This window comes from Chlorocebus sabaeus, chromosome 9 (assembly GCF_047675955.1).
Source record: "Chlorocebus sabaeus isolate Y175 chromosome 9, mChlSab1.0.hap1, whole genome shotgun sequence".
NCBI lineage: Eukaryota > Metazoa > Chordata > Mammalia > Primates > Cercopithecidae > Chlorocebus > Chlorocebus sabaeus.
In genome coordinates this window covers 97,237,944-97,265,080 of record NC_132912.1, presented here as the reverse complement: position 1 = coordinate 97,265,080, position 27,137 = coordinate 97,237,944, and the positions used below count along the sequence as shown (strand labels likewise).

At 38.3% G+C, this 27,137-nt stretch overlaps 1 protein-coding gene across 3 annotated transcripts in view; it reads right to left on the bottom strand.

Annotated features, from left to right (window-relative positions):
* Positions 1-2,124: 2,124 nt before the first annotated feature.
* TBC1D12 (TBC1 domain family member 12) overlaps positions 2,125-27,137 on the bottom strand; it is a 141,787-nt gene continuing 116,774 nt past the window's right edge. The window contains exons 8-13 of one of the 3 annotated variants that reach the window (XM_007963613.3): positions 25,939-26,027; positions 24,452-24,523; positions 12,857-12,985; positions 12,490-12,599; positions 3,757-4,015; positions 2,125-2,676 (exon numbers count right to left, since the gene is read on the bottom strand). In XM_007963613.3, coding sequence (XP_007961804.3) covers positions 2,608-2,676; positions 3,757-4,015; positions 12,490-12,599; positions 12,857-12,985; positions 24,452-24,523; positions 25,939-26,027 — 728 coding nt within the window. In that variant the 3' untranslated portion in view covers positions 2,125-2,607. The other 2 variants (XM_073019183.1, XM_038009281.2) reach the window with 2 other exon arrangements.

Below are 27,137 nucleotides of genomic sequence, written 5' to 3'. Positions count from 1 at the left end.
TTCCCTCTATCAGAGATACCAATACCAAGGAAGTAGTTACTGGAGTTAAAAGGTCATCCTAAAACCTACTAAGACCATGGCCCCTCCTTCAATATGTTATTGTATTACCAGTTTCCAATAAGTAAGTCCCTATAATAGCAGTTACCTTTTGAGGGTTCTACTAGTAGTCCGTAGACTAGAATGACCCATAGGGTAAAAATATATGGGCACCCTAGAGTCCCATACTCCTAAAGAGGCAGTCACTACACTAACAAGGATCGCAGGCTTGTTAGTTTGAAAACTATATAGCACTAACAGAAACAGTGTGCTTAAGTGCTGTTTCAAACTAAACTGCAACAAAAAAAACACTGTAAATCTAACCAAATGGCATGTTATATAGCCATCACTCATAACACTCAAGTGATTTAGATTCAAATTTAAACATAATAGGACAATAGCAATATGTCATTAGAGATCAGAGATCTCTGTCAATCAGATATAGCCTTGCCACCACCTAAAGATGTGTTCGCTGCCTCATGTATGGCTCTAGTAGCAGTTCCAAAAGACAATGCATTCACTCTTGTAAGGACAATGTCAATTGTCCTGACATTGTTGTTGGCTACATTTAACCTATTCTATGATATGGTACTAGAGCTCAAGAAATACATCAAGCCACATCATTCTGTTCAGACCTTCCAAGGGAAATGTTCCTGGACAGCACCTGACTGGGAAAATGCTATTAATGTTGCTATAAAACACAAAATAGTAAAAGGAGCATTTTCCCCAATTTACTATTCAGTGAGAAAGCCAAGCAGAAACCCAATGCAGCACATTGTGAAAAGTTTCAATGTTCTATTTTCAGCAGTTAAGCCAGGCATACCACCTCCTTCATCTGACCTGGATCCTGCTCTGGACTTCAAGGAAACATACACCTGATTAGCAGTTCAAGAACTCGACATAAAAATAATTCATGCTATGTTCCAATTGGAGGGTCATGATACTGTTGGGCCCACAAGCAAAGCATTCGTAAGTCAATTTACTTTAAGCTCATATCTACCTTTTTGGAAATGACTCCCTATGTTACAATGAAAGAATTCATCAAAGAATGATTCAATCATGCAGCACTACTTCCTAGAGTTGGCAGGGAAATCCATGCATTTCTTGGCGGATGAGAGAAGGCTGATCCAAGAACACAGTGAAAAGATGCTCCCATTCCTCAAAGTATTTCGCCTCTATGGGCATGAGGATTTAGCACATGCTAGTTCCCAAACCTATGCAAAGTGGCCAATGTGAGGAAGTGGAAGTTGGATAACTCATTCAGGGCTACCAATCTTCCAAAGAGTCACTATCTAGACTAGCAGATAATGAGGTAGACGAGGCAGTATCAAGACCTTCCTTGAAGAAAGCAATGATGAGTAAAGAAGATGAGGATGGGTTATAGGCAGCATTTAGTGTAACATGTTAAGAGATTAAGATGGCACTGACAGATAAAGGAACCAATAACCAGACTAATCTCACACAGCTTCTTCAGGCAATTGAATCAAGGGCTAGGATGTAGACTTAGAAAAAAAAATTAACTTTACCTTTTTCTTTTATTCTTATTTCCACTGATTAAGAAAAGTTATGCATAGAGTTTTACAAGTCACAGATTTAGCTACATATTAGATTTCAAATTTCAAACTGGAGTTAACAAATTTTGTTTCTATGGGCAGTGGAAGAATGGTAACTAAAAAATATGAAGTCTTGCCAAGTAGCATGCTATTTAAAAACTCTGAGGATTCATTACTTTTTACTCTTATCACTGAGAAACATCATAAATATTTTTGGACTTACTCTCAAAGTCAAGTCTTCAATCCACTAAAGTGCAAAGAACTTTCCTTCTACCAGTTATTTATAGTTTTCTTAATGTCAAATTATTAGGTGAATAATTTGTTACACTAGAACCAGAACGGCTAAAATTCTCTGAGTGATAGGAATTCCTTAGGGAAGACAACAAATTTCCCTTAAAAAACAAATGGACACGATACTGTGGAAAAACATCTAAACAAACAATAAACAATCTCCCACCAACATTTCCATTTCCTGGGTAACTCAAATTTGCCTCAACTTGTGAATGAAGATAAACGACATCTTCAGTGACTTAAATTAATTTACAATCAAATTTGTTTATTACTGGTCTATAATATCTTCAAAAGGTCAGAACTGGAAACAATGTCTGTACTATAGTACTTTGGAGGTTAACAATAGTATTTAACAATCCTACTCTAGCCTCCAGAGTATCTTTGTGGTAACTGTTACAAAAGAAAAGATGTAAAAATTTGAAGTATCTCCAAAGCTATTTTAAAAATTTATTGCATTAAACTGTTTACTCCAAATTGTGGAGTATAAACTCACCATTTAAACTTTTTCCTTTGAAAAATGACTCTACCTACAAAATAATAGTTTAATACTGACAATAAGTTATTCATTTCATTTACTTCAGCCATAAAATGTAAAATCAGCAGTCTTCCACCTCTTGATTCTTTTAGATATCTCCAACATTTTCTTCCACGCCTTTTACATAGGAAACAAAAAACATTTATCCAAAAACCACATTTTATATGTCCATTAGTCTGTCAATTTTGAAGACTAGCTTTTCAAAGCAGGACTACTGTTCTTGTCTCCTTCTTTAATATCCTTCATTACAGATGCAAAGACCTGAAAATTATATGAAATAAAGATTAATCCTCAAAAACTACCACCCAGATTAAAGAGATTTAAATAACTATAAATGGGAAAAAGCTTTATTATACTTAACTCTGTCCCCTGAAAGTGTACCATTCTCAAATCCTCTTTATTTTTTTCTAATCATGAAATATGATTATATTCTAATTTTTACCAATTGCCAAATATTCTGAAATTACTATTTGGTAACATTTTCTGAACAAATAAGATGGTGAATTTAATAATGCCAATCGTTTATATCATTCATGGATTAAATGATACTGCTATCCTTTTATGTCACTTAACTTAGATTGCCAATACTTTTACTTTCCTAACAAGACTAAGTATCTAAAAATCCAGGACCATACATTATATATTCTTTCCACTACAAACCCTAGTACACAGCAGATATTTAATATAATAAAATTGTTGTCTATTTGAAATACCAAAGTAATAACTACTCTGGCAAATAAATGATTATGGTGGGTTGTACTTCACTAAACTGATATTATTGGACTTAAATAAAATAAAGCCTGGCCGGAATCAGTGGCTCACGCCTGTAATCGCAGCACTTTGGGAGGCCGAGGTGGGTGGATCACGAGGTCAGGAGATCCAGACCATCCTGGCTAACACGGTGAAACCCTGTCTCTACTAAAAATACAAAAAATTAGCTGGGCGTGGTGGCATGTGCCTGTAATCCCAGCTACTTGGGAGGCTGAGGCAGGAGAATCGCTTGAATCCTGGAGATGGAGATTGTACCGAGCCGAGATCGCACCACTGCACTCCAACCTGGACGACAGAGTGAGACTCTGTCTCAAAAAAATAGATGAAATGAAATGAAATGAAATAATGAAATAATGAAATGAAATGAAATGAAATAAAATAAAATAAAATAAAACCCTAGGTTTGGATAGCTGAAAAGTGGGCAATTTGATTTAAATTCTTGTTTCTTAGAAGTCAAAAATTATTTTTAAAAGACATTTTTAAGCACTAACATTTAAGAAATACATAATTTTTTTACAATAAGTCAACTATTTTAACACATCTATTAGAGATAGGAAAATGTCACTCTACCTGAGTCCATTTTTTGGTGCTATTCTGCATCTGAATGGCTGCAATACAACTGAATAGCTTTTCCGATGTGATATCTTCTGGCAATTTAGTTAGAAACTGCGCTATATGAATAAAGTCCATCTGCAGGAGAACATCTTCATATAATCGGAGGATTCCTAATCCAGTCCTAAATAAAAATTCTTCCCCGTCTCTGCAAAATACATCCCAGACTCGACAGGCCAGATCAAGTGGTAGTGATTTGCTATATAGTGTGAAGATCCTAAAATTAGAGGGAAAAATGGTCACTGAAATTTTTCATTCATTGATTCATTTACTCAGTAAGCATCTCTATAAAAAAAGAACAGTGTTTATCAGGGATAAAAAGGCAAATAAAATATGGCTTTCCCATCCTGGCCAACATGGTGAAACCTCATCTCTACTAAAAATACAAAAATTAGCTGGGCATGGTGGCACACGCCTGTAGTCCCAGCTATGTGGGAGGCTGAGGTGGGAAAATCGCTTGAACCCGGGAGGCGGAGGTTGCAGCGACCCGAGATCATGCCACTGCACTCCAACCTGGCGACAGAGTGAGAAAAAATAAATAAATAAATAAATAAATAAAATAAAAAATAAATAAATAAAATAAAATAGCCTTCCTCCCTCAAACTTGAGTAGCGGGAAATTAAATAATAAATAACAAAAGTATGTGAATTTACCACCTTATGTAGAGGAAAGGCCTAATATCTACTAGAGTGGTAGAACAGTCTGGTAGTTAAGGGTATGAGCTCTGAAATCAGAATGCCTGAATTTGAATCTTGAATTTGCCACTTATTAGTTGTGTTACCTTGAGCAGGATAGTTGTCTTTACTGTGCCTCAGTTTCTTCATTAGTAAATTATAAGAAAACTATCTACCTCTCAGGATTGTTTTAAAAATTATAGTAGTTAATAAATGTAGAAGTGTTTACATCAGTGTTTGGCATGTAAGAAATGCTAAATAAAAATTAGTTATTATTATTGTATGAAGAACCCAAATATCATCTTTTAGTCACCTAATATAAACCCAAAATCTGACTTCTCTCTTTTCTCTTCCCCTTGCACAAACATCCATTGTTTTGTTTTGTCTTTTTCCCTCCACCCAGCTTTATTTACTACTTCTTTTGAAGCATGTATACCTTCCCATAGAACCACCAAAATGGTTTTTCCCAACCTTTCTGACAATGTCTGACCATGTAATTCTTTATCCAGTGGTTCTTTGGGAGGCATTCTGGTCAGGGGAAGTGAGGAGAGTAACTATTACAGGACTTGTCTTGAAGTTGCCTTGGTAAAGAAAGAGCACAATTGTTTACACTGATTGTGTGTTTATTTGAGGTAGTGCTGATGGGATTTGAGGAAGGGAACTAAAAGCTTTCTCGCCAAAATAATTTTTTAAAAAGTCCTTTTACACTGTCACTTATTCATTCCTATCCCACAAAAATGTCTCTGGAATTTGTATATAATAAACTCAACACAGACATGAAACAAAAGTCCATCCCTACTTCTTAAATTACAAACACATATTTAATTATATGACAAAAACCACTTTTGATAGTACAGAGACTGTACTCACTGTTCAAAATGAGGAGTGCCTAGTCTCAGGTTCTAGTACACAGTACTTACTCTTCATTAGTTCTCTCCTATCCCCTACATCAATTGTGATCCTGCTATCCCCCATGCTCATACTTCTCAAGATTGACAATGGAGGATTTTTTTTTTCCTTCTTAACGGAATTAGTATTTTAACTTAGATCTCAGTCCCGTATTAAAAAACCCTTCTCCCATTTTCTTGGGTCCCTTCCTGATTAACTCTAATGCTCTTGGGGGACGGGAAGAGAATACATTGAAAAATAACTTAATTTTTCTTTCTTTTTTTTTTTTAATGGAGTTTCACTCTTGTTGCTCTGGCTGGAGTGCAATGGTGAAATCTCAGCTCACCGCAACTGCCTCAGCCTCCTGAGGAGCTGGGATTACAGGCATGTGCCACCACACCTGGCTAATTTTTAATTTTTAGTAGAGACAGCGTTTCTCTATGTTGATCACACTGGTCTCGAATTTCCAGCCTCAGGTGATCTGCCTGCCTCAGCCTCCCAAAGTGCTGGGATTACAGGCGTGAGCCACCGCACCCAGCCAATAACTTAATTTTTTAAAAAAGCCTAAATTAGTTGGGTGTGGTGGCTCATGCCTATAATCTCAGCCTTTGGGAGGCCAATGAGGGAGGATTGCTTGCATCCAGGAGTTAAACACCAGCCTAGGCAACATAGTGAGACCCCATCTCTATAAAATAGCAAAAATTAGTTGGGTGTAGTGGTGTGCCTGTAGCCCCAGATACTTGAGAGGCTGAGGTGGGCAGACTGCTTAAGCCTGGGATTTTGAGGCTGCAGTGAGCTGTGATCATGCCACTGCACTCAGTCTGGATGACAGAGTGGAACCCTGTCTCAAAAGTTAAAAAAATAAAAATCCTAAACAAAAGAAGATCTGAAAAGACATTTGACCAATGCCATTACTTATTTTTCTACATTAAAGCTTAGTATCATTTACATGAAGCCCACTGGTTGTGAATTGTTAAGAATTAAAGTTTAAATATGTCATCTGTACTCTTCTCACCTCCTCAAATTATCCCTTGAATACCATGCGAATTCTTTCTTTTGTGTGTGTGTGGTTTTTTGTTGTTGTTTTTTTTTTTTTTTGGAGACAGAGTCTTGCTCTATTTCCCAGGCTAGAGTGAAGTGACAGGATCTCGGCTCACTACAACCTCTGCCTCCCGGGTTCAAGCGATTCTCATGCCTCAGCCTCCCGAGTAGCTGGGATTACAGGTGCCTGCTGCCACACCTGGCTAATTTTTGTATTTTTAGTAGAGACAGCGTTTCACCATGTTGTCCAGGCTGTTCTCAAACTCCTGACCTCAGACGATCCACCCACCTCAGCCTCCCAAAGTGCTGGGATTACAAGTATGAGCCACCTGTAATAGGATTACAAGTGTGAGCCACTGCACCCATGCATATTCTTAACAATAACCTGTCTTAAGATGAACTGCTCCATCTCTTTGGCAAAATTCACTCACCATTCTATAATCTACTGGGTATTGCTTGAAAGGCAAACTCTCCAAGTTAAAACAAAAGATTTTCAACAGAAGAGATGATAAAAGACATTAGTGCCTAAATAAGGCATCATTCTTCTATCAGAAAACTGGATACATTTATAATAGGTACAAAAATAATAAGGAGTAAACTTAGGAGTAAATTTAACCAAGGAGGTGAAAGACCTCTACAAGGAAAACACTGATGAAAGAAATTGAAGAGGATACAAACAAATGGAAAGACATCCCATGTTCACAGATTGGAAGAATTAATATTGTTCAAATGACAATACTACCCAATATAATCTATAGATACCATACAATCCCTATCAAAATTCCAATGACATTTTTCACAGAAATAAAAAAAACTATCCTAAAATTTATATAAATCCTCAAAAGACCTCAGACAACAAAAGTAATCTTAAGGAAAAAAAAAAAAGGTGGAAACATTGGACTACCAGACCTCAAAATATACTGCAAAGTCATAGTAACCCAAACAGAATGGTACCAGCATAAAAACAGATACATAGAAAAATGGCACAGAATAGAGAATCCAGAAGTTAATCCACGTATCTTTAGCCAACCGATTTTTGACAAAGGTGCCAAGAACACTAATTCAGGAAAGGACCGTTTCTTCAATAAATGGTGCTGGGGGAAAAACTGGATATTAGACCCCCACTTCTCACCCTATACAAAAGTCAACTCAAGATGGATCAACTATCTAAATGTCAGACACAAAACTATAAAACTATCGGAAGAAAACACAGGTGAAATGCTTCAGGACATTAGTCTTAGAAAAAATGTTATTAGTGAGATCTCAGAAGTATAGGCACCAAAACCAAAAACAAATGAATTCCCATTTGCAGATTATATCAAACTAAAAAGCTTCTGCACACCAAACAATCAATACTGTAAAAGGCCCCACAGAATGGGAGAGAATATCTGCAAACTATTCATCTGACAGGAAATTAATAGCCAAAATATATGAGGAACTTAAACATCTCAACAGCAAAAAAAAAAAAAAAAAAAGGCCAGGCACCATGGCTCATGCCTGTAATCCCAGCATTTTGGGAAGCTGAGGCAGTGGATCACTTGAGGTAACGAGTTCCAGACCAGTCTGGCCAACATGGTGAAATCCCATCTCTACTAAAAATACAAAAATCAGCCAGGTGTGGTGGTGCACACCTGTAGTCCCAGCTACTTGGGTGGCTGAGGCACGAGAATCACTTGAACCCTGAAGGTGGAGGTTGCAGTGAGCCAAGATCGCGCCACTGTACTCCAGCCTGGGCAACAGAGAGTGACTCCATCCCACCAAAAAAAAAAAAAAAAATTCCAACTAAAAAATGGGCAAATGATCTGAACAGACATTTCTCAAAAGAAGATATACAAATGACCAACAAATATAATTTTAAAATGCTCAACATAAAAAGCATCAGGGAAATGCAAATCAAAAGCATAATGAGGTATCCTCTTACCCCAGTTAGGACAGCTATTATCAAAAAGACAAAAAATAACAAATGCTGGCAAAGAGGCAAAGAAAAGGGAACTCTTACACATTGTTGTTGTGAATGTAAAGTACAGCCACTATGAAGAACAGTATGGCGGTTCCTTAGAAAACTACAAATAGAAGGAGCATATGATCCAGCAATGACACTCATGGGTATATACCCAAAGGAATTCATATCAGTGTGTTTTAAGATAGGTCTGCACTCCCATGTTTATTGCAGCACTATTCACAATAGCCAAGATATGGAATCAACCTGGGTATCTAACAACAGATGAATGGATAAAGAAAATGTGGTACATACACACAATGGAATACTACTAAGCCACAAAAAAGAATGAAATCCTGTCATTTGTGGCAGCATGGATAGAACCAGAGGACATTATGGTAAGTGAAATACTGCATGTTCTCATTCATATGTAGAAGCTAAAAAATGCTAGTTGCTCTCTTTTTCTTTCTTTCTTCCTTTCTTTTTTTTTTTTTCTCGGAGACAGGGTCTGGCTCTGTCGCTCAGGCTGGAATGTAGTGGTGCAATGTCAGCTCACTTGAGCCTCCTAGGTTCAAGCCATCCTCCTACCTCAGCCTCCCAAGTAGCTGAGACTACAGGCATATGCCACCATGCACCATACAGCTAATTTTTGCATTTTTTGTAGAGACAGGGTTTCACCATCTCGCCTAGGCTGGTCTCAAACTCCTGAGGTCAAGTAGTCAGCCTGCTGCAGCCTCCCAAAGTGCTAGGATTATGAGCATGAGCCATAGCATTGGCCAGCTAATCTCATAAACACAAAAAGTAGAACAGAGGATACTAGAGGCTGGGAAGGGTAGAGAGAAGGAAGAGATAGGCTGAAATTTGTTAAAATATACAAAATTACAGCCAGATAGGAGGAATAAGTTCTAGTGTTCTATAGCACTGTAGGGTAACTATAGTTAACAATAACATACGGTTTCAAATAGGACAACTATACTGAATGTTCCCAACACAAAGAAATGATAAATGTTTGAGATGATGGATATGCTAATTACCCTGATCTCATCACTATACATTATATGTACACAAACATCACTATGTACCCCATGGATAAGTACAATTATTATGTGTCAACTAAAAAAAATTTTTTTTAATTCGAAAGAATGAAAAGAAAAATCTTATTTTAATTCCATTAAACCACATAGCTTAAGAAATTAACTTTTAGAAAATGCAATATACATTGTTACGTTGTTGCAGTTATGTTTTTTGTTTTTCTGTTTGTTTGTTTGAGACGGAGTCTTGCTCTGTAGCCCAGGCTGGAGTGCAGTGGTGTGATCCTGGCTCACTGCAACCTTAGCCTCCCGGGTTCAAGCAATTCTTGTGCCTCAGCCTCCCGAGTGGCTGGGACTACAGGTACGGGCCACCACATTCAGCTAATTTTTGTATTTTTACTAGAGACAGGGTTTCACCATGTTGGCCAGGCTGGTCTGAAACTCCTGAGCTCAGGTGATCTGCCCACCTTGGCTTCCCAAAGTGTGAGGATTACAGGCATAAGTCACCATGCCCAGCCATTATATTTTCTTTAAAAACTGTTTCTTTATATTACATAACACTTAAACAGCAACAATTTGACCTTCACTATGACATTCTACTTCCGTATCTCAATTTCTTCAGCTCTAAAATAATGAGTTTGGATTACTTCCCATTCTAAAATCCCACCTCTCTGACAAGTAAAAAAAACATAAATATTCTTCTTCAGTAAGATGAGTACTGGTCATGTCATAGTTAATTTTATAAAGAATATGGTTTCTGGGACTGGACCGCTGAGGTTTTAGTTTCTATTCTGCAATTTATTAACTGTGAAATATCAGGTATGGTACTCAAGCCTATCAGAATTTCAGTATCAATTATCCAGTCATGGTGATGCACACCTGTAATCCCAACTACTCAGGAGGTTGAGGTGGGAGGAATGCTTGAGCCCAGAAGTTCCAGGTGGGAGGAGCTGTGATTGCACCACCGCACTCCAACCCGGGCAACAGAACGAGACTCTGTCTCAAAAAATAAAAAATAAAAATAAAAAAATTTTTTAATGAAAGAAAAAAATAAAAAACAAAATTTCAGGATGCCCGTCAGTAAGTGGTGTAAATTACAGTACATATCTTAAGTAGTTGCTATGATTAAACAGAAAAAAAGTATGTGTGATAGAAACTGGCTGTTTACCAAACCATTTCTTTTTCTTTCTGGGCAAACAGCTAAACCACATTTTATATCTTCACTTGCAGTTAGTTGTGGCCACATGACTGAGCCCTGGTCAGTGGAATGTGAGAGGAGGAGATGCCAAATACTTCTAGTCTTAGCTTCCCAAAATCTCCCTTGTGAGTCTCCTTGTTCTCTCCCCTTCTGTGAAAACCCTGGAAACACCTTGTTAAAGATGGTGGAAGTACAAAAATGGAAGAAACATTGGTGCCTGAATTACAGCTTGTAGGAGAGCTGTATGCCTATTAGGAACACCATTAATATCATTAGTCTTAATATGACAAACGCAAAGTCTAAAAAACTTTGAACTTTAAATGCAAGTAATAAAATGGTGATCCTGTCTACAGTATACATGATTTGGCAACATATATAACTTTTTTTTTTAATAGACAGGATCTCGTTCTGTCACCCAGGATGGAGGACAGTGATGCAATCACAGCTCACGGTAACCTTAAATTCCTGGGCTCAAGCAATCCTCCCACCTCAGCTTCCTGAGTAGCTGGGACTACAGGAAGGCACAACTATGTCTGGCTAATTTTTTTTTTTATTTTTTGTAGAGATGGGGTCTTGCTGTGGTGCCCAGGTTGGTCTCAAACTCCTGGCCTCCAGCAATCCTCCTGCCTTGGCCTCCCAAAGTGCTGAGACTACAGGCGTCAGCCACTGCACTTGGCCTTTTTTTTTTTTTCCTTAAGCTAGAGAAAGTCTAGCAAGTAAAATTGTGTGTGGAACAGAAAAAATCTGAGCTATTCATATGTTTAACTTGGAGAAGGTATATTCTATTTACATTTATTACTTTTTAAAAAAATGTTCAGACAATATATAAGGAAGATCAAATTAAAAAATTCAAATTGGTGTCATCTTGGGGAAAAAAAGCTGGACAAAGCCTTGAAATAAAAAGAAACAATATGAAGCCCTTAGTAAAGAAACACTATTATAACTATCATAAGCCCCTGTGTGTTAAAAATAAAATAAATAGCAACTAACTCTGAGAGCTTAGTATGTGCTAGGCATTGAATGAGATAATCCATGTAAAACACCCTCGCTACAACTCAAGATATAGTATTACTCCCAATTTATAGACAAAAAACTGAAATACAAACTGAGAGATTCTGATTTCAACCCAGAGTCTATGAGTCTATGTTCTTTTTTTTTTTTTTTTTTTTTTTTTTTTTTGAGATGGAGTTTCGCTCTGTTGTCCAGGCTGCAGTGCAGTGGCGTGATCTCGGTTCACTGCAACATCTGCCTGTCAGGTTCAAACAATTCTCCTGCTATAGCCTACTGAGACTACACCACCCAGCTACGGTTTTGTTTTGTTTTTTTTTTTTTGAGACGGAGTCTCGATCTGTCACCAGGTTGGGGTGCAGTGGCGCAATCTTGGCTCACTGCAACCTCCTGCCTCCTGGTTCAAGCGATTCTCTTGCCTCAGCCTCTCAAGTAGCTGGGATTACAGGTGCATGCCACTATGCCTGGCTAATTTTTGTATTTTTAGTAGAGACAGGGTTTCATCATGTTAGTCAGGCTGGTCTCGAACTCCTGACCTTGTGATCCGCCCGCCAAAGTTCTAGGATTACAGGCGTGAGCCACCATGCCTGGCTAAGACTAAGTTTTTGTATATTTGGTAGAGACGGGGTTTTGCCATGTTAGACAGGCTGTCTTGAACTCCTGACCTCAGGTGCTCCACCCACCTCGGCTTCCCAAAGTGCTGGGATTACAGGCGTGAGCCACCACACCCAGCCGAGTCCATGCTCTTAATCAAATGCGTCCCCACACAAATTTGGAAGTTTCTCAATTTGTAGAAGAAGGCTCTTTATATGTAAAATCCTGTACATGAGATTCACTCTAGTTTCTAAAACACAAAAAAAGTTATACTTTATTTCCTTTTCATTATTATATATTATGTATGTTATGACTTACCAGTCTATCAAGTATATATCTGGTGTAAGACTATAAGATTTGAAGTGAAGAAATAATTTGGAGAGATTTTCTTCAAAGAATACTTCAAATGTTGCAAAATATTTCAACATCTAAAGATTAAAAAATCAATAAAATTATGAAAGTATATAGTCTAGAAATAAGGAAATTAAATGCTTAAACATTAACAGGAAATCTTGCTCATTAAGAATCTCATCTTTTTCTGAGTCTTCTCAGCAAACATTCATTCATAAACTATAATATAGTAAGTTTACAATAGATGAGATTATCTTGGTCTTTCAATTACTGTTTTTCACTCTAAGAGGGCGTTAAAACTACAGAAACAAAGGAAAACATGATCCATTCATACCATGCTGTGATCCACACGAAAAAAGGCCAACTGGCATGGCTTATTCAGGAGATTGGCAAATGCAATAAAGGCATCTGCCTCTTCCAAATTGAGAATGAGCACTGCTGCAATGAAGGACATCCCTTGGACCTTCAAAGGGAGAAGAAATTAGTCAAAATGGACTTACAATAATAAATCTATACAGTTTATTTTATTGTACTCCTGAACAATTACAGTGACATTACAAAGTAGAATTAACCAAGATTTCTTTTTTCCTTCCCAGCAAACGTAAATACAGAAAGCCCCTAATGATTATGAAATCTCCCTAATTTCTTGTTCATATGGTGTGGTTTTTCAACATTAGGAAGAATTTTTGAAAAAAGAAAAAGTTCAGATTTTACTGCTACAAAAGGCTATCTCAGTGTATTACCTAGTTTTCATTTCCTCTCAGGCTGAATTCTTTCAAAATAGAGTACAGAATCACAAAATTTAATACAAATCAGGTGATTATTTTCATTGTTATAACACATCTGAGTAAAAAATGAAGAACTCAAAATAAAAGAGATCTATGAGAAGTGCTGCTGAAATACCAAGAAAGGAGACGTTGTGGGGGTTGAGATAATGAGCCTGGAGTCCTGGAAAAGCAAGAGACAGAAATAGCAAAAAACCTAAAATGGAAAAGAAGCATGAACTAAGACACAGAAATGGGAACAATAGGACCAACTCAGCTGGAAAAAGGAAAGGCATTTAGAGAAGGTAGGATGTGTTTATGTTGTGAAAAACCTTGAGTAAAAGGCTAAGCTGTATAGATGTTTGCTTCTTGTTTGTGAGTTATTGGCAGCTATCATACACTTCTCCTTTTTTTTTTGGTTTATTTTTTCTGAAGCAGGGTCTCACTCAGTTACCTAGGCTGGAATGCAATGGCATGATATCATCTCACTGCAACCTCTGCCTCCCAGCTCAAGCTATCCTCCTGCCTCAGCTTCCTGAGTTGCTGAGACTATCGGTGTTTACCACCACGCTCACCCAGCCCATACATTTCTTTAATTAAAAAAAAAAAAAGTTATCAAACACTTACTTCTGGAAGAGATTTGTATAATGGACTTACACAGTGAGACCATTAAGAATAACTGCAATGGGCCGGGCGCAGTGGCTCACGCTTGTAATCCCAGCACTTTGGTAGGCCAAGGCGGGCCACCTGAGGTCAGGAGTTCAAGACCAGCCTGGCTAACATGGTGAAACCCTATCTCTACTAAAAATACAAAAAATTAACCAGGAGTGCTGGCGGGTGCCTGTAGTCCTAGCTACTCGGGAGGCTGAGGCAGGAGAATGGCGTGAACCTGGGAGGCAGAGCCTACAGTAAGCCAAGATGGCGCCACTGCACTCCAGACCCAGTGACAGAGCGAGACTTCGTCTCAAAAGAAAACAAAACAACAATAACAAAAAACTGCAATGCTAACTTTGTCTCTTGTTCCCAGCCTAATGTTTTGAAAGGTATGCCTACAATCACTATTTCTACTTTCTCAGCTCCCTTTTCTTTTCTTTTTTTTTTAATTTTTTTATTTTTTTTATTTTTTGAAACAGAGTTTCGCTCTTTTTGCCCAGGCTGGAGTGCAATGGTGCGATCTCAGCTCACCACAACCTCCGCCTCCCAGGTTCAAGTGATTCTCCTGCCTCAGCCTCCCGAGTAGCTGGGATTACAGGCATGCACCACAACCCCGGCTAATTTTGTATTTTTAGTAGAGATGGGGTTTCTTCATGTTGGTCAGGATGGTCTTGAACTCCCGACCTCAGGTGATCGACCCACCTCGGCCTCCCAAAGTGCTGGGATTACAAGCGTGAGCCACTGCGCCCAGCTCTCAGCTCCCTTTTCACTCTTTAATACACTTCAGTATGTATTCCCACTCCATTACCACACTATTTTGAGATTTCTCTTGCCAGCATGACCAATGATACTTATTGTAAAACCCAGTGGGTGCTGTCTCTCTTAACAGCATTCCCTTAGCTTCTGCAATCCAATTATTTTTTTGTTCTCATCTTATTTCTCTTTCTCTGTCTTCTGAGTACTTTTTGCAGATTCTATAGTAATTGCCTACTTGATTTTCTAGAACTTAAGTTCCATGAAGACAGGGACTGTAGTAGGCATAATAATTGCCCACCAAAGATGTCCAAGTCCTTATTAATTACCAGACGCTATGAAAATGTTGCCGTACATGGTAAAGGGGACTCTGCAGATGTGATTAAGTCAAGGATCTTGAGATAGGGAGCTTATCCTGAATTATCTGGGTAGGCCTAAAGTAATCATCATGAGGTTCCTTATAAGTGAAGAAAGAAGGCAAGCTAGTCAGAGAGATTTGAAGATGCTACTGGTTTTCAAGATGGAGCTATAGGCCCATGAGCGAAGGAATGTAGGCAGCCTCTAGAAGGTGGAAAAAGCAAGGAAATGGATTCTGCCCTAGAGGTTCCAGAGGAAGCACAACGCTGCCAACACTTTGACTTCAACCCAGTGAAGTCTATTTCAGACTTCTGACCTCCAGAACTGTCAAACAGTAACTTTGTGTTGTTGTTGTGTGTGTGTGTTTACATTTTTTTTGTAGAGACAGTTTTCTCCTATGTTGCCCAGGCTGGTCTCAAACTCCTGACCTCAAGTAATCTTCCCACCTCAGCCTCCCAAAGTGCTGGGATTACAGGCATGAGCCACAGTGCCCAGTCTAATTTGTGTTGTTTAAAGCCACTAAGTTTGTGGTAGTTTCTTACAGTATTCATAGGAAACTAGTACAGAGACCACACCATGCTTTTTGTTCATAGTTGTATTCTTAGTACCACAATATTTGCTGAATGAATACAAGGGGCAAAGTGTTAATGATCTGTAATAGAACGGTAGCAAAGTAAATAGAAAGAATTAAAATTACATTTAATTGCATCTAAAATGTTGTTTATTATAAGTAACATTATTTTACATACCACTAAAAAAGAAAAAATGCTGCCAATTAAGCAATGGCATAATACCTTATCACATGGAATATTTATTTACTTACTTAATTTTTTGGGGGACAGAGTTTAGCTCTTATCATCCAGGCTGGAGTGCAGTGGCACAATATCGGCTCACTGCAACCTTCCCGTCCCAGGTTAAAGTGATTCTCCTGCCTCATCCTCCTGAGTAGTTGGGAATTCAGGTGCCCACCACCACGCCTGACTAATTTTTGTATTTTTAGTAGTGACGGGGTTTCACCATGTTGGCCTGGCTGGTCTTGAACTCCTGACTTCAGGTGATCCACCCGTCTCGGCCTCCCAAAGTGCTGGGATTACAGGCGTAAGCCACCGTGTCCAGCCCAGAATATTTATTTTATGCATATTTTTAAAGCTATTTATAGCTCATTCAGATTTATCATGTATCACTCTTGTTCATATATGAAAAGAAAATAAGAAAAACAGTTATTTATATAATTTCTTCAGAGTCCAATTCTTCTAAATATTTTGCATGATTTATTGACTTATGGTGTGATGCACTGAAAAAGACACATTGTTTATGTAGTAATGCTGACAAAACTGTCTAACCTGAATCTAATCATGAAAAAATAATCAAATTCAAGTTAAGGGTCATTCCGCAAACAACTAGCCTTAACTTTTGAAAAGTGACATTGTTACGACACATACAAAAGGCTGAGGAACTGTTCTGTTTTAAAGGAAACTAAAAAGAGCAACTAAATACCACACATGACCCTGAGTGAATTCTGAACCAGGAGGAAACTGCTGTAACTTTGCTATTAATTTGAAGTTGTTCAAAATAAAAATGTGGGAAACAAACAAACAAAAAAACACAGACAACAAAAAGATACCTATCTATAGGTGCCAGGCAGATCACCTGGGGTCAGGAGTTTGAGACCAGCCTAGCCAACATGGTGAAACCCTGTCTCTACTAAAAATACAAAAAAATTAGCCAGGTGTGGTGGCAGGCGCCTGTAATCCCAGCTACTCGGGAGGCTGAGGTTGCAGTGAACCAAGATCAGCTTAAGAAATAATACTTTACCAGTTGAAGCACCTGTGTAACCCACCCACTTTCTGTCATTTGAAATTTCTCTCTTCCTCTATGCCTGGCTAGGATATGGGACAAGGCAATCCACTTAAATTCCCCACCCTTTATTGTTCTTGCAGGCTTACATACAGGCTTCTTATTTTTGGTGTCTTATTGATAATAACTATGGAGAAACAAGGACTTATAACAAAAAATAAATGAGTCGGGCGTGGTGGTTCATTCCTATAATCCTAGTAATTGGGGAGTCCAAGGCAGGATTGCTTGAGCCCAGAGATTCAGGACCAGCCTAGGCAACACAGTGAGGCTCTGTTTCTATAAAACAAAACAAAACAAAACAAAAAACAAGGTGGGGGAGTATACAAATCTTACGAAGTTCTTAGAGTAATATCTGATTCCCGGTCTACATTTTTTACTCCACCTGAGATACTGGGAAACTTGTTTGTCTTCTCACTTCTACTTTTATGATACACCCACCTTAAATCCCCATCATAGGGCAGGCCCAGTTCACTGTAAGTGCCAGGCAAAATAATAGCTACCTCCTTGCTTAAAAAGAGAAAACTTGCATCAGTGGATCTACAGACAGGTAACACTCAAGACTCATCCACAATTGCTCTACCCAGAAGCAAACTATAACCATGTCTTGAAAGTAGAAAACTAAGACAATTCAATAACCTTAATCTAAACAGTCGTGGTTTTAAACTGGGATAAGTGTGTTTTATAGCCACAAACAGTATCCAGAAAGTACACAGTTATGGATATTTTAAGGGAATTCAATCCTAGATCCTCAATTTACATATGTCTTCTTTTCTAAACATGATCTGGCTGGCAATGCCACAGTAACAAGTGAAAGTCACAGTCCTCACCCATGACAAAAATTACTAGGGGGAATTGCTAGGAGGCATGAAATGTGGATAATTCTAAATATTGGTTGGGGAAACCTTCTGGCTTCCTGTCACATATACGACTAAATAAGACTGAATTCTAGTACATGGTAGAATGGGGATGAGTAATGACAATACAGTGACCTCACCTCTTCCGTGTCACATGTAATATCAAAAAATACATAGTCCTCGGCCTGGCACGGTGGCTCACACCTATAATCCCAGCACTTTGGGAGGCCGAGGCTGGCAGATCACTTTAGGTCAGGAGTTGGAGACCAGTCTAGCCAACAAGGCGAAACCCCATCTCTACTAAAAATACAAAAAATAGCCAGGCATGGTGGCGTGTGCCTGTAATCCCAGTTACTCGGGAGGCTGAGGCAGGAGAACTGCTTGAACCCAAGGGGCAGAGGTTGCAGTGAGCTGAGATCGTGCCACTGCACTCCAGCCAGGGCAACAGAGCAAGACTCTATCTCAAAAAAAAAAAAAAGAATGCATAGTCCTTGAGGGAGAGTTCCAGGAGATCCAGGAGAACAAAGAGAACAGCAACTGCAGTACAGAGCCCCATCACGCAGGCTGGAGTGCAGTGGTGGGATCTCGGCTCACTACAACCTCCGTCTCCTGGGTTCAAGCAATTCTCCTGCTTTAGCCTCCCGAGTAGCTGGGATTACAGGCCTGTGCCACCACACCTGACTAATTTTTGTATTTTTAGTAGAGACGGGATTTCGCCATATTGGCCAGGCTGGCCTCAAACTCCTGACCTCAGGTGATCCACCTGCCTCGGCCTCCCAAAATGCTGGGATTACAGGCATGAGCCACCGCACTTGGACTGTGGTTCTTTTAAATAAGTATAACTGAAAGGTGAACCAAGATTACCAAATTTTTTCAAGAATAAGAACTACAGATAAAATGTTCATATGAGTTATTTATAGATTCAGCATATGTTATTCATTAACATAGTTAAAAAACGTATTTGGTCAAATCATGACATGAAATAGGTATTCCAATATAGTCTACACTATTTTTAACTTATAAAGTAAGTGTGATTTGACTGACTGGTTTTGTCAATGAGCCTTGATACTACCAGTTAAGTTATATGGTGGTCATTTTACATAAATTCAATGACCTAACAGAGCTCATTTCGGCAGCAAATATACAATGACCTAATAAGTCTGCAGCCAGGGTAAAAAATATATATATATTTAAAACATATTCTAAAAAAACATTATCATAAGTGTAATAAAAGTAACGGTATTTTAATTTTCCCCAATTTCTCTCAGTATACCAAGTTAAACAAGTGCCTTTAAGTGAGGATTTTTGTTTGTTTGTTTTGAGACAGAATCTCACTCTGTCACCCAGGCTGGAGTGAGTGGCACAACCTCAGCTCATTGCAACCTCTGCCTCCCAGGTTCAAGCAATTCTTGTGCCTCAGCCTCCTGAGTAGCTGGGATTACACGCATGCGCCTCCACGCTGAGGTAATTTTTGTATTTTTAGTAGAGACAGGATTTCGCCACATTGGCCAGGCTGGTCTTGAACTCCTGGCCTCAAGTGATCTGCCTGCCTCAGTGTCCCAAAGTGCTAGGGTTACAGGCACGAGCCACTGCATGCAGCCTGAAGATATAATTTTAATAGATTTTTTTTCTTTTTTTAAAATCTGGTGTAGGCTGGGTGCAGCGGCTCATACATAAACCCAGCACTTTGGGAGGCTGAGGTGGGAGGATCACTTGAGCCCCAGGAGTTCAAGATCAGCCTGGGCAACAGAGTGAAACCTTGTCTCAAAACAAAAAACACAAAATAAAATTTAGCCTAAAATGTCAGTAATAGATATTTTGACTAGTCTCAATAAAGGCTTTTGGGATACTTTACAGAAACTGAGAAAATGAACAATTCTAATGATTGGTAACAAAATGTTTTTGCAACTCAAGTACTTAACAGTCTTCTGTTTTTAATAAAGTTGAAGGAGAATCTAATTGAGTTACTGAGATAATTAAAAATTTGTTTTTTTTTTCATTTATGTAGTCTATTTGTTTTGATCAGTTATACTAATAATTGTAATAAATTAGAAAAAACATTTAATATTTAGAATATTATGTATATCAGAAATAAAGCTAATTTTTCATTTTTAATTAATTTATATATTTGTAGCAGAAGTATAATGAGATTACTAAAAGGCTTTTGGGTAGAAAAGTGTTACATTAGAATAAAATTCTGTGACAGAAATCAAATAAAATACAGTAGTCCTCCACTTCCCCCGGTTTTACTTTCTCAAGTTTCAGTTACCTGTAGTCAACAGTGGTCTGAAAATATTAAATGGCAAGTTCCAGAAATAAACAAGTCATACGTTTTAAACTGCATGCTATTCTAAATAGGGTGGTAAAATCTGGAGTGGTCCTGCTCCATCCTGCCAAGGAAGAGAATCATCCCTCTATCCAGCATAACCATGCTGTATATGCTACCCACCTGCCTAGTAGCCATCTCGGTTATAAGATCAACTGTTGTGGTATTGTAGAGCTTGTGTTCGAGTACTGCTTCTTTTACCTAAATTGTTAGAAGAGTGTTATAACTGTACTACTTTATTATTAGTTATTGCTGTTTATGTCTTATTGTGCCTAATCAATAAATATTATCATAGGTATGTATGTATAGAAAAAACATAGTATCTATAGGATTCTGCACTATCTGCAGTTTCAGGACAAGTACAAAACCCTATATAGGCCAGGCACGGTGGCTCACGCCTGTAATCCCAGTACTTTGGGAGGCCAAGGCGGGTGGATCGCCTGAGGTCAGGAGTTTGAAACTAGCCTGGCCAACATAGTGAAACCCCATCTCTACTAAAAATACAAAAAATTATCCGGGCGTGGTGGTGGACACCTGTAATCCCAGCTACTTGAGAGATTGAGGCAGGAGAATTGCTTGAACCCAGGAGGCAGAGGGTGCAGTGAGCCAAGATCTTGCCATTGCACTCCAAACTGGGCAACAAGAGCGAATCCCCGTCTTGGCCGGGCATGGTGGCTCACACCTGTAATCCCAGCACTTTGGGAGGCTGAGGTGGGAGGATCATGAGGTCAGGAAATCGAGACCATCCTGGCTAACATGGTGAAACCTTGTCTCTACTGAAAACACAAAAAAATTAGCCAGGTGTGGTGGTGGGCACCAGTAGTCCCAGCTACTCGGGAGGCTGAGGCAAGAGAACGGTGTGAACCTAGGAGGTGGAGCTTACAGTGAGCCAAGATAGCACCACTGCACTCCAGCCTGGGCAACAGAGCAAGACTCCATCTCAAAAAAAAAAAAAGAAAGAAAGAAAAAATTAAAAAGAGCAAAATCCCATCTCAAAAACAAAAACAAAAAAAACCAAACTTATATATTCCACTTGGTGTCTTGGAATATATTCCTTAAGGATAAGTGGGGGCTGCTGTATATGGCTATTACCAAAAAGACAAAAGATAAGTGTTGGTGAGGTTGTTGAGAAAAAAACTTGCACACTGTTAATAGGAATGTAAATTAGTACAGCTACTATAGAAAACTCTAGGAAGTTCTTCAAAAAAACTAAAAATAGAATTACTATGTGGTCCAGCAATCTCACTTCTGGCTATTACCCAAAAGACTTGAAATCAGTATATCAAAAAGATATCTGCACTCCCATGTTCACTACAGCACTATTCACAATAGCCACATTAAGGAATCAACTTAAGTATACATCAATAGATGAATGGGATGAGAGAGAGAGTGTGTGTGTGTGTGTGTGTGTGTGTGTGTACAAAAGAATACTGTTCAGCCTTAACAAAGGAAGGAACTCAGTCATTTGGGACAACATGGATGGAACTGGAGAACATTATGCTAAGTGAAATAAGGCAAAAACAGAAAAGCAAATATTGTATGTTCTCACTTAAATGTGTAATCTAAAGCCACTGAACTCATAGAAGCAGAGAGCAGAATGGTAGTTACCAGAGGCTTAGGGGTAGGGAAGATGATAATCAAAGAGTACAAAAAGCTCCAGGTTGAAATGAGGAGTAACTTTCATTTTTTTTGAGACAAGGTACCACTCTGTTGCCCAGGCACGATCTCGGCTCACTACAGCCTCAAGAGCCTGAACTCTAGCAATCTTTCCACCTCAGCCTCTTGAGTAGCTGGGACTACAGGTGCAAACCACCACACCTGGCTAATTTTTTATTATTTGCAGAGATGAAGTCTCACTGTGTTGCTCAGGCTGGTCTTAAGCTCCTGGGCTCAAGCGATCTTCCCACCTTGGCCTCCCAAATGCTGGGATTACAAGCATGAGCCACCATGTGTGGCCTGATTTTTTTTTTTTTTTTTTTTTTTAGTATCTATTACACAACATGGCAAATACAACTAATGACTGAGTACTGTAAATTTCACAATCTCTTAGAGAGTGAATCTCAAATACTCTCATTACAAAAAAGGTCAAATATTTCAGATGTTGGGCAGATTAACTACTTTGTTTTAATTATACAACATTATATTAAAAAATCATAGTATCAGTCAGGCACAGTAGCTCACATATGTAATCGCAGCACTATGCGAGGCCAATGCGGGCGGGTCACTTGAGCCAGGAGTTCAAGACAAGCCTGGGAAACATAGTGCCCTGTCTTAACAAAAAATACAGAAAATTAGCCAAGCATGGTGGCTTGTGCCTGCAGTCCCAGCTACCTGGGAGGCTGAGGTGGAAGACTCACCAGGGACCAAGGGACCAGGAGGTCAAGTCTATAGTAAGTCATGATCACGCCACTGTACTCTAGCCTGGGTGACAGAGTGAGACCCTGTCTCAAAAAAATAAAAAGAAAAAAAGAAAGAGATACAAGTTCAGAGAAAAAGCAAAAAAATGTAAAATATTAATGAAAAGCTTGTTTATATATATTTTTAAATGGATTATGATATATGTAAATTCATTACAGTATTAATAAATTCCACTACAGACTTCTTTTTTTTTGAGACAGGGTCTTGCTGTGTTGTGCAGGCTGGAATGCAGTGGTCCAATCCTAGTTCGCTGCAGCCTGGGAGTCCTGAGCTCAAGCGATCTTCCTGCCTCAACCTCCCAAAGTGCTGGGATTTACAGGCCCGAGCCACTGTGCCCAGTCTGGGGACATTTTTTTTTTTTTTTTTTTGAGACAGAGTTTCGCTCTTGTTTCCCAGGTTGGAGTGCAGTGGCACCATCTTGGCTCACTGCAACCTCCGCCTCCCAGGTTCAAGCAATTCTCCTGCCTCAGCCTCTTGAGTAGCTGGGATTACAGGCGCATGCCACCATGCCCGGCTAATTTTTGTATTTTTAGTAGAGATGGGGTTTTGCCATGTTGGTCAGGCTGGTCTCCAACTCCTGAACGTGTGATCCATCCACCTTGGCCTCCCAAAGTGCTGGGATTACAGGTGTGAGCCACCTGGCCTGGCCTGCCTGGGGACATTTTAAAAAAACTATAAGATGTCAAATTTAACCAGTGCTAAAAAATTAAATTATTTACAAGGAAACTTATAATAAAAAACTTTAAACTTCAGCTTAAACATGTGAAGGGGATACAAGGTGTTCTTACAATTCATTTACAGAATACCTGAGTAAGAGAGTTTTTAAAGACTCTGCTCAAATCTAACTTTCTCTATAAGGACTATCTGATGATCTTTCCAAATACTACAACCTACCCCACCCTAAATCTGGCACTTTCCCCCTTTATCATCCCACACTTTTCCACAGCACTTATCTTTTAATACAACATGATTTACTTGTTTGTTGTTTATTGTCTCTTTCTTCTAAACTGTAAGCATTGTAAGGAAAGAAATCATTTTGTTCACTGAGGTATTTCAAGTACCTAGAACAATGCCTGACATATAGTCATAAGCACACAATATTTGTTGAGTAAACAAACATAGAAATGAACATGCAACAGAACAAAGTAACTTGTACCAGACAGTCACCCTATAGAGATGTCTAACATTCTTTTATTTTAAGGCAAAGGTGAGAAGATGAAAGTTCTATAACTTCTAGTTAAAAATGGCAATTGAACATCATCACATCTTTCTTTGTTCTCCTGAAAAATCCAACTAAAAATACAGTAAAGAAAAAAAATATTAACCCATGAGGACTACAAGAATGAAAAATTATATAGTAGATAGTTAATAGTGTTTTAGAAATTGTAAATTAAATAAGTGTAGAATGTTAAAACTAAAATATCTATAGAGGAGGAAGCCAACAATCAGCAAGCCAATTCTGCTGTAAAACCCTGAAGGCTCAGAAGCTGAAGTTGTCAGGCACCTGTGAAATTGAGAAATAGAGCTAAAAACAGGATTGGGTGAAAGTCTGTAAAAGGAGCAAATCCCCTCCCCTATCCTTTAGGGACAGGTACCTATCCTTCCCTTAACCTGGTAGAACATAGGAAGTTTACTCTCTAGAGGCACAGTCATGGAAAAGAAGGTTAAAAGAAGGGGACAAGGCACCCCCCTGACATCAGGACATGAAATAGAAGTTTAGAAATTGCATGGTGAAATCTCCCATAGCTCCCCCAGAAACCTGACAGTCTCAAGTACATATAAGCTCAGCAAGAGATGGAAAGATTCTTCACTGGGTAAATTGATAAGTCCAAGAAAAAGAGACATAGAGATACAGACATTTGGGAGCTAATACAACATAGGATATTTTGATAAAGAGTGTAGATAAAATGCTTACATTCAAAAAACAGATTGAAACAAATACTTACATAACCAACATCAGGTCTGTAGCACGTGTATGCCCCTAAAATACTATGTAAGACATCATGATATGGGCCACCCTTAGGAGAGAAAAATGAAATTTGAAACTGTACAAATAATTGTCTCTAAGTTAATTTTTATATAACATGTTAATAAACTGTAACATCTCCTAAATGACTAGTTTTAGCATATTTAATAAAAAATATTATAAATGTACTCTGCTAAGATGTTTTCCAAATTATTAGTAAGAAATATTTAATACTGCAGATGGGTACAGTGGCTCATGCCTGTAATCCCAGAACTTTAGGAGGTCAAGATGGGCAGGTCACTTGAGGCCAGGAGTTTGACACCAACTTGGCTAACACGGCATAACCCCATCTCTACTACAAATACAAAAATTAGCTGGGCATGGTGTCATACGCCTGTAATCCCAGCCACTCGGGTGGCTGAGGCAGAAGAACCGATTGAACTCAGGAGGCAGTGGTTGCACTGAGCCAGGATTGCACCACTGCACTCCAGCCTGGGCAAAAGAGTGAGAATCGCTCAAAAAAAAAAAAAAAAAGAAAGAAAGAAAAAAGAAATATTTAGTACTAAATAACAACAACAACAAAAAAGTCAAATAAACTTACTTGATGGATACAAGCTATATAATTTGCCAACAGTTTTAAAACCTTCTAGATTTGGTATAAGAGTATGATGAATACAGACTGTTTCATTTTATATAATATAGCATCAGCAAAAAACATCATCAAGCTACACTAAACCGTGTTAATAATTTTAATCTTAATGGTAAAAATTTTTATCTCGTTTTATTTTTATAAATCTAAACATAGAAGAATTCCATGTATAAAGACTTGAATCAGCTGGGTGTGGTGGCACATGCCTGTAATCCCATAATCCCAGCTACTCAGGAGGCCGATGCAGGAGGACTGCTTGAGCCTAGGAGTTCGAGTCCAGCCTGGGCAACACAGCAAGACCTGATCTCAAATATAAAAAGAAATAAAAATAAAGACTTCAGCCAAAGGTAAAGTATATATAATGTAGTCATTTCTCTTTCAATAAGGTAAAATCAACTTAATAATAGCCTATGTACAAAAAAAACCCATTTCTTCCTATTTTAATAATTCTGAAACATTTTAAGTTTTGTGACAAAGTTCTTTATACTTTAACAATATACTAGGCCAAAACATTAATAATTCATATATCTTACAAAATAAAAAGCAAAACAAATTCACTGTAATAAAATTCATCAAGTACCTACTACATAAAAGGTATTAAATGCTATGCTAACTACAATGTATTTTGGTCAGTGGAATAAAATAATAGAAATTCCTTTATAATTTTATAACTAGTTCTAGACTTTTATATAAGGTCCCCAGTTTCTATAGTTTTGCCTTTTTTAAAGTAATAGCTATTCATTTAAATAATCTGTTGCCTTGGATATTGATAGATTTTTTTTTTTTTAAGTAATTACAAGCTGCTTAGAAACCCTCACCTTCTGAAAGATGTAGAGAGATGGAAATGTACGGGATATGTCCAACTTAATTAATTCCAGACTGGCCTCTCGATCAGCAACAGATACACCTGCATTTACCAAGCAGATACAATTTAAATGATCACTTGGCTGTAACAAGTTCAATTTTATAAATACAGAATGATCACACAGCATATGTGTTATTTAATTAAAGTTAAAAGCTGAATAATCAAGAAATTATAAGAAATGTCACACAGCTTTTGTTAGAACTTGTTAGTCTCTTGTACAAAAAAGATAGCTATACATTTATCAGAAAGTTATATGGTAAAAGATTTCTAGTTCCAGTTTTTACAGAAGATAAAGGCAGACTATTATTTTCATGGTAACAACTAGGAAAAAAATTACAAATATCACATTTAAAAAATCATCAGAGAGCTATGGATACAGAGAGATCAACAGGATTTAAATTCCAGAAAAGTAAGAGGCTTTCCTTGGTGAGCAGATATTGCGGGAAGTCAGGGAACCCAAACGGAGGGACCGGCTAAAGCCACAGCAGAACATAAATTGTGAAGATTTCATGGACATTTATCACTTCCCCAATCAACACTCTTATAATTTCCTATGTCTGTCTTTAATCTCTTAATCCCATCATCTTCATGAGCTGAAGATGTATGTCGCCTCAGGACCCTGTGATGATTGCGTTATCTGCACAAATTGTTTGTAAAGCATGTGTGTTTGAACAATATGAAATCTGAGCACCTTGAAAAGAATAGGAAAACAGCAATTTTCAGGGAACAAGGGAGATAACAATAAAGTCTGATGGCCTGCGGGGCCAGACAGAATAGGGTCATATTTCTCTTCTTCCAGAAAGTGAATAGGAGAAATATTGCTGAATTCTTTTCTCAGCAAGGAATAACTCTGAGCAAACGAATGCATTTCCAGGCGAAGGTCTCTAAAATGGCCACTCTGTGAGTGTCTGTCTTATGCAGTTGTAGATAAGGGATGAAATACACCCTGGTCTCCTGCAGCACCCCTAGGCTTGCTAGGATTAGGAAATTCCAGCCTGGTCAATTCTAGTCAGACCGGTTATCTGCTCACGAACCCTGTTTCCTGTTAAGATGTTTATCAATGACAACGTGTGCCCAGCAGAACACGGACCTTCATCAGTAATTCTAGTTTCACCAAGGCCTTGTGATCTCACTCTGTCTCTCTGCCCTTGT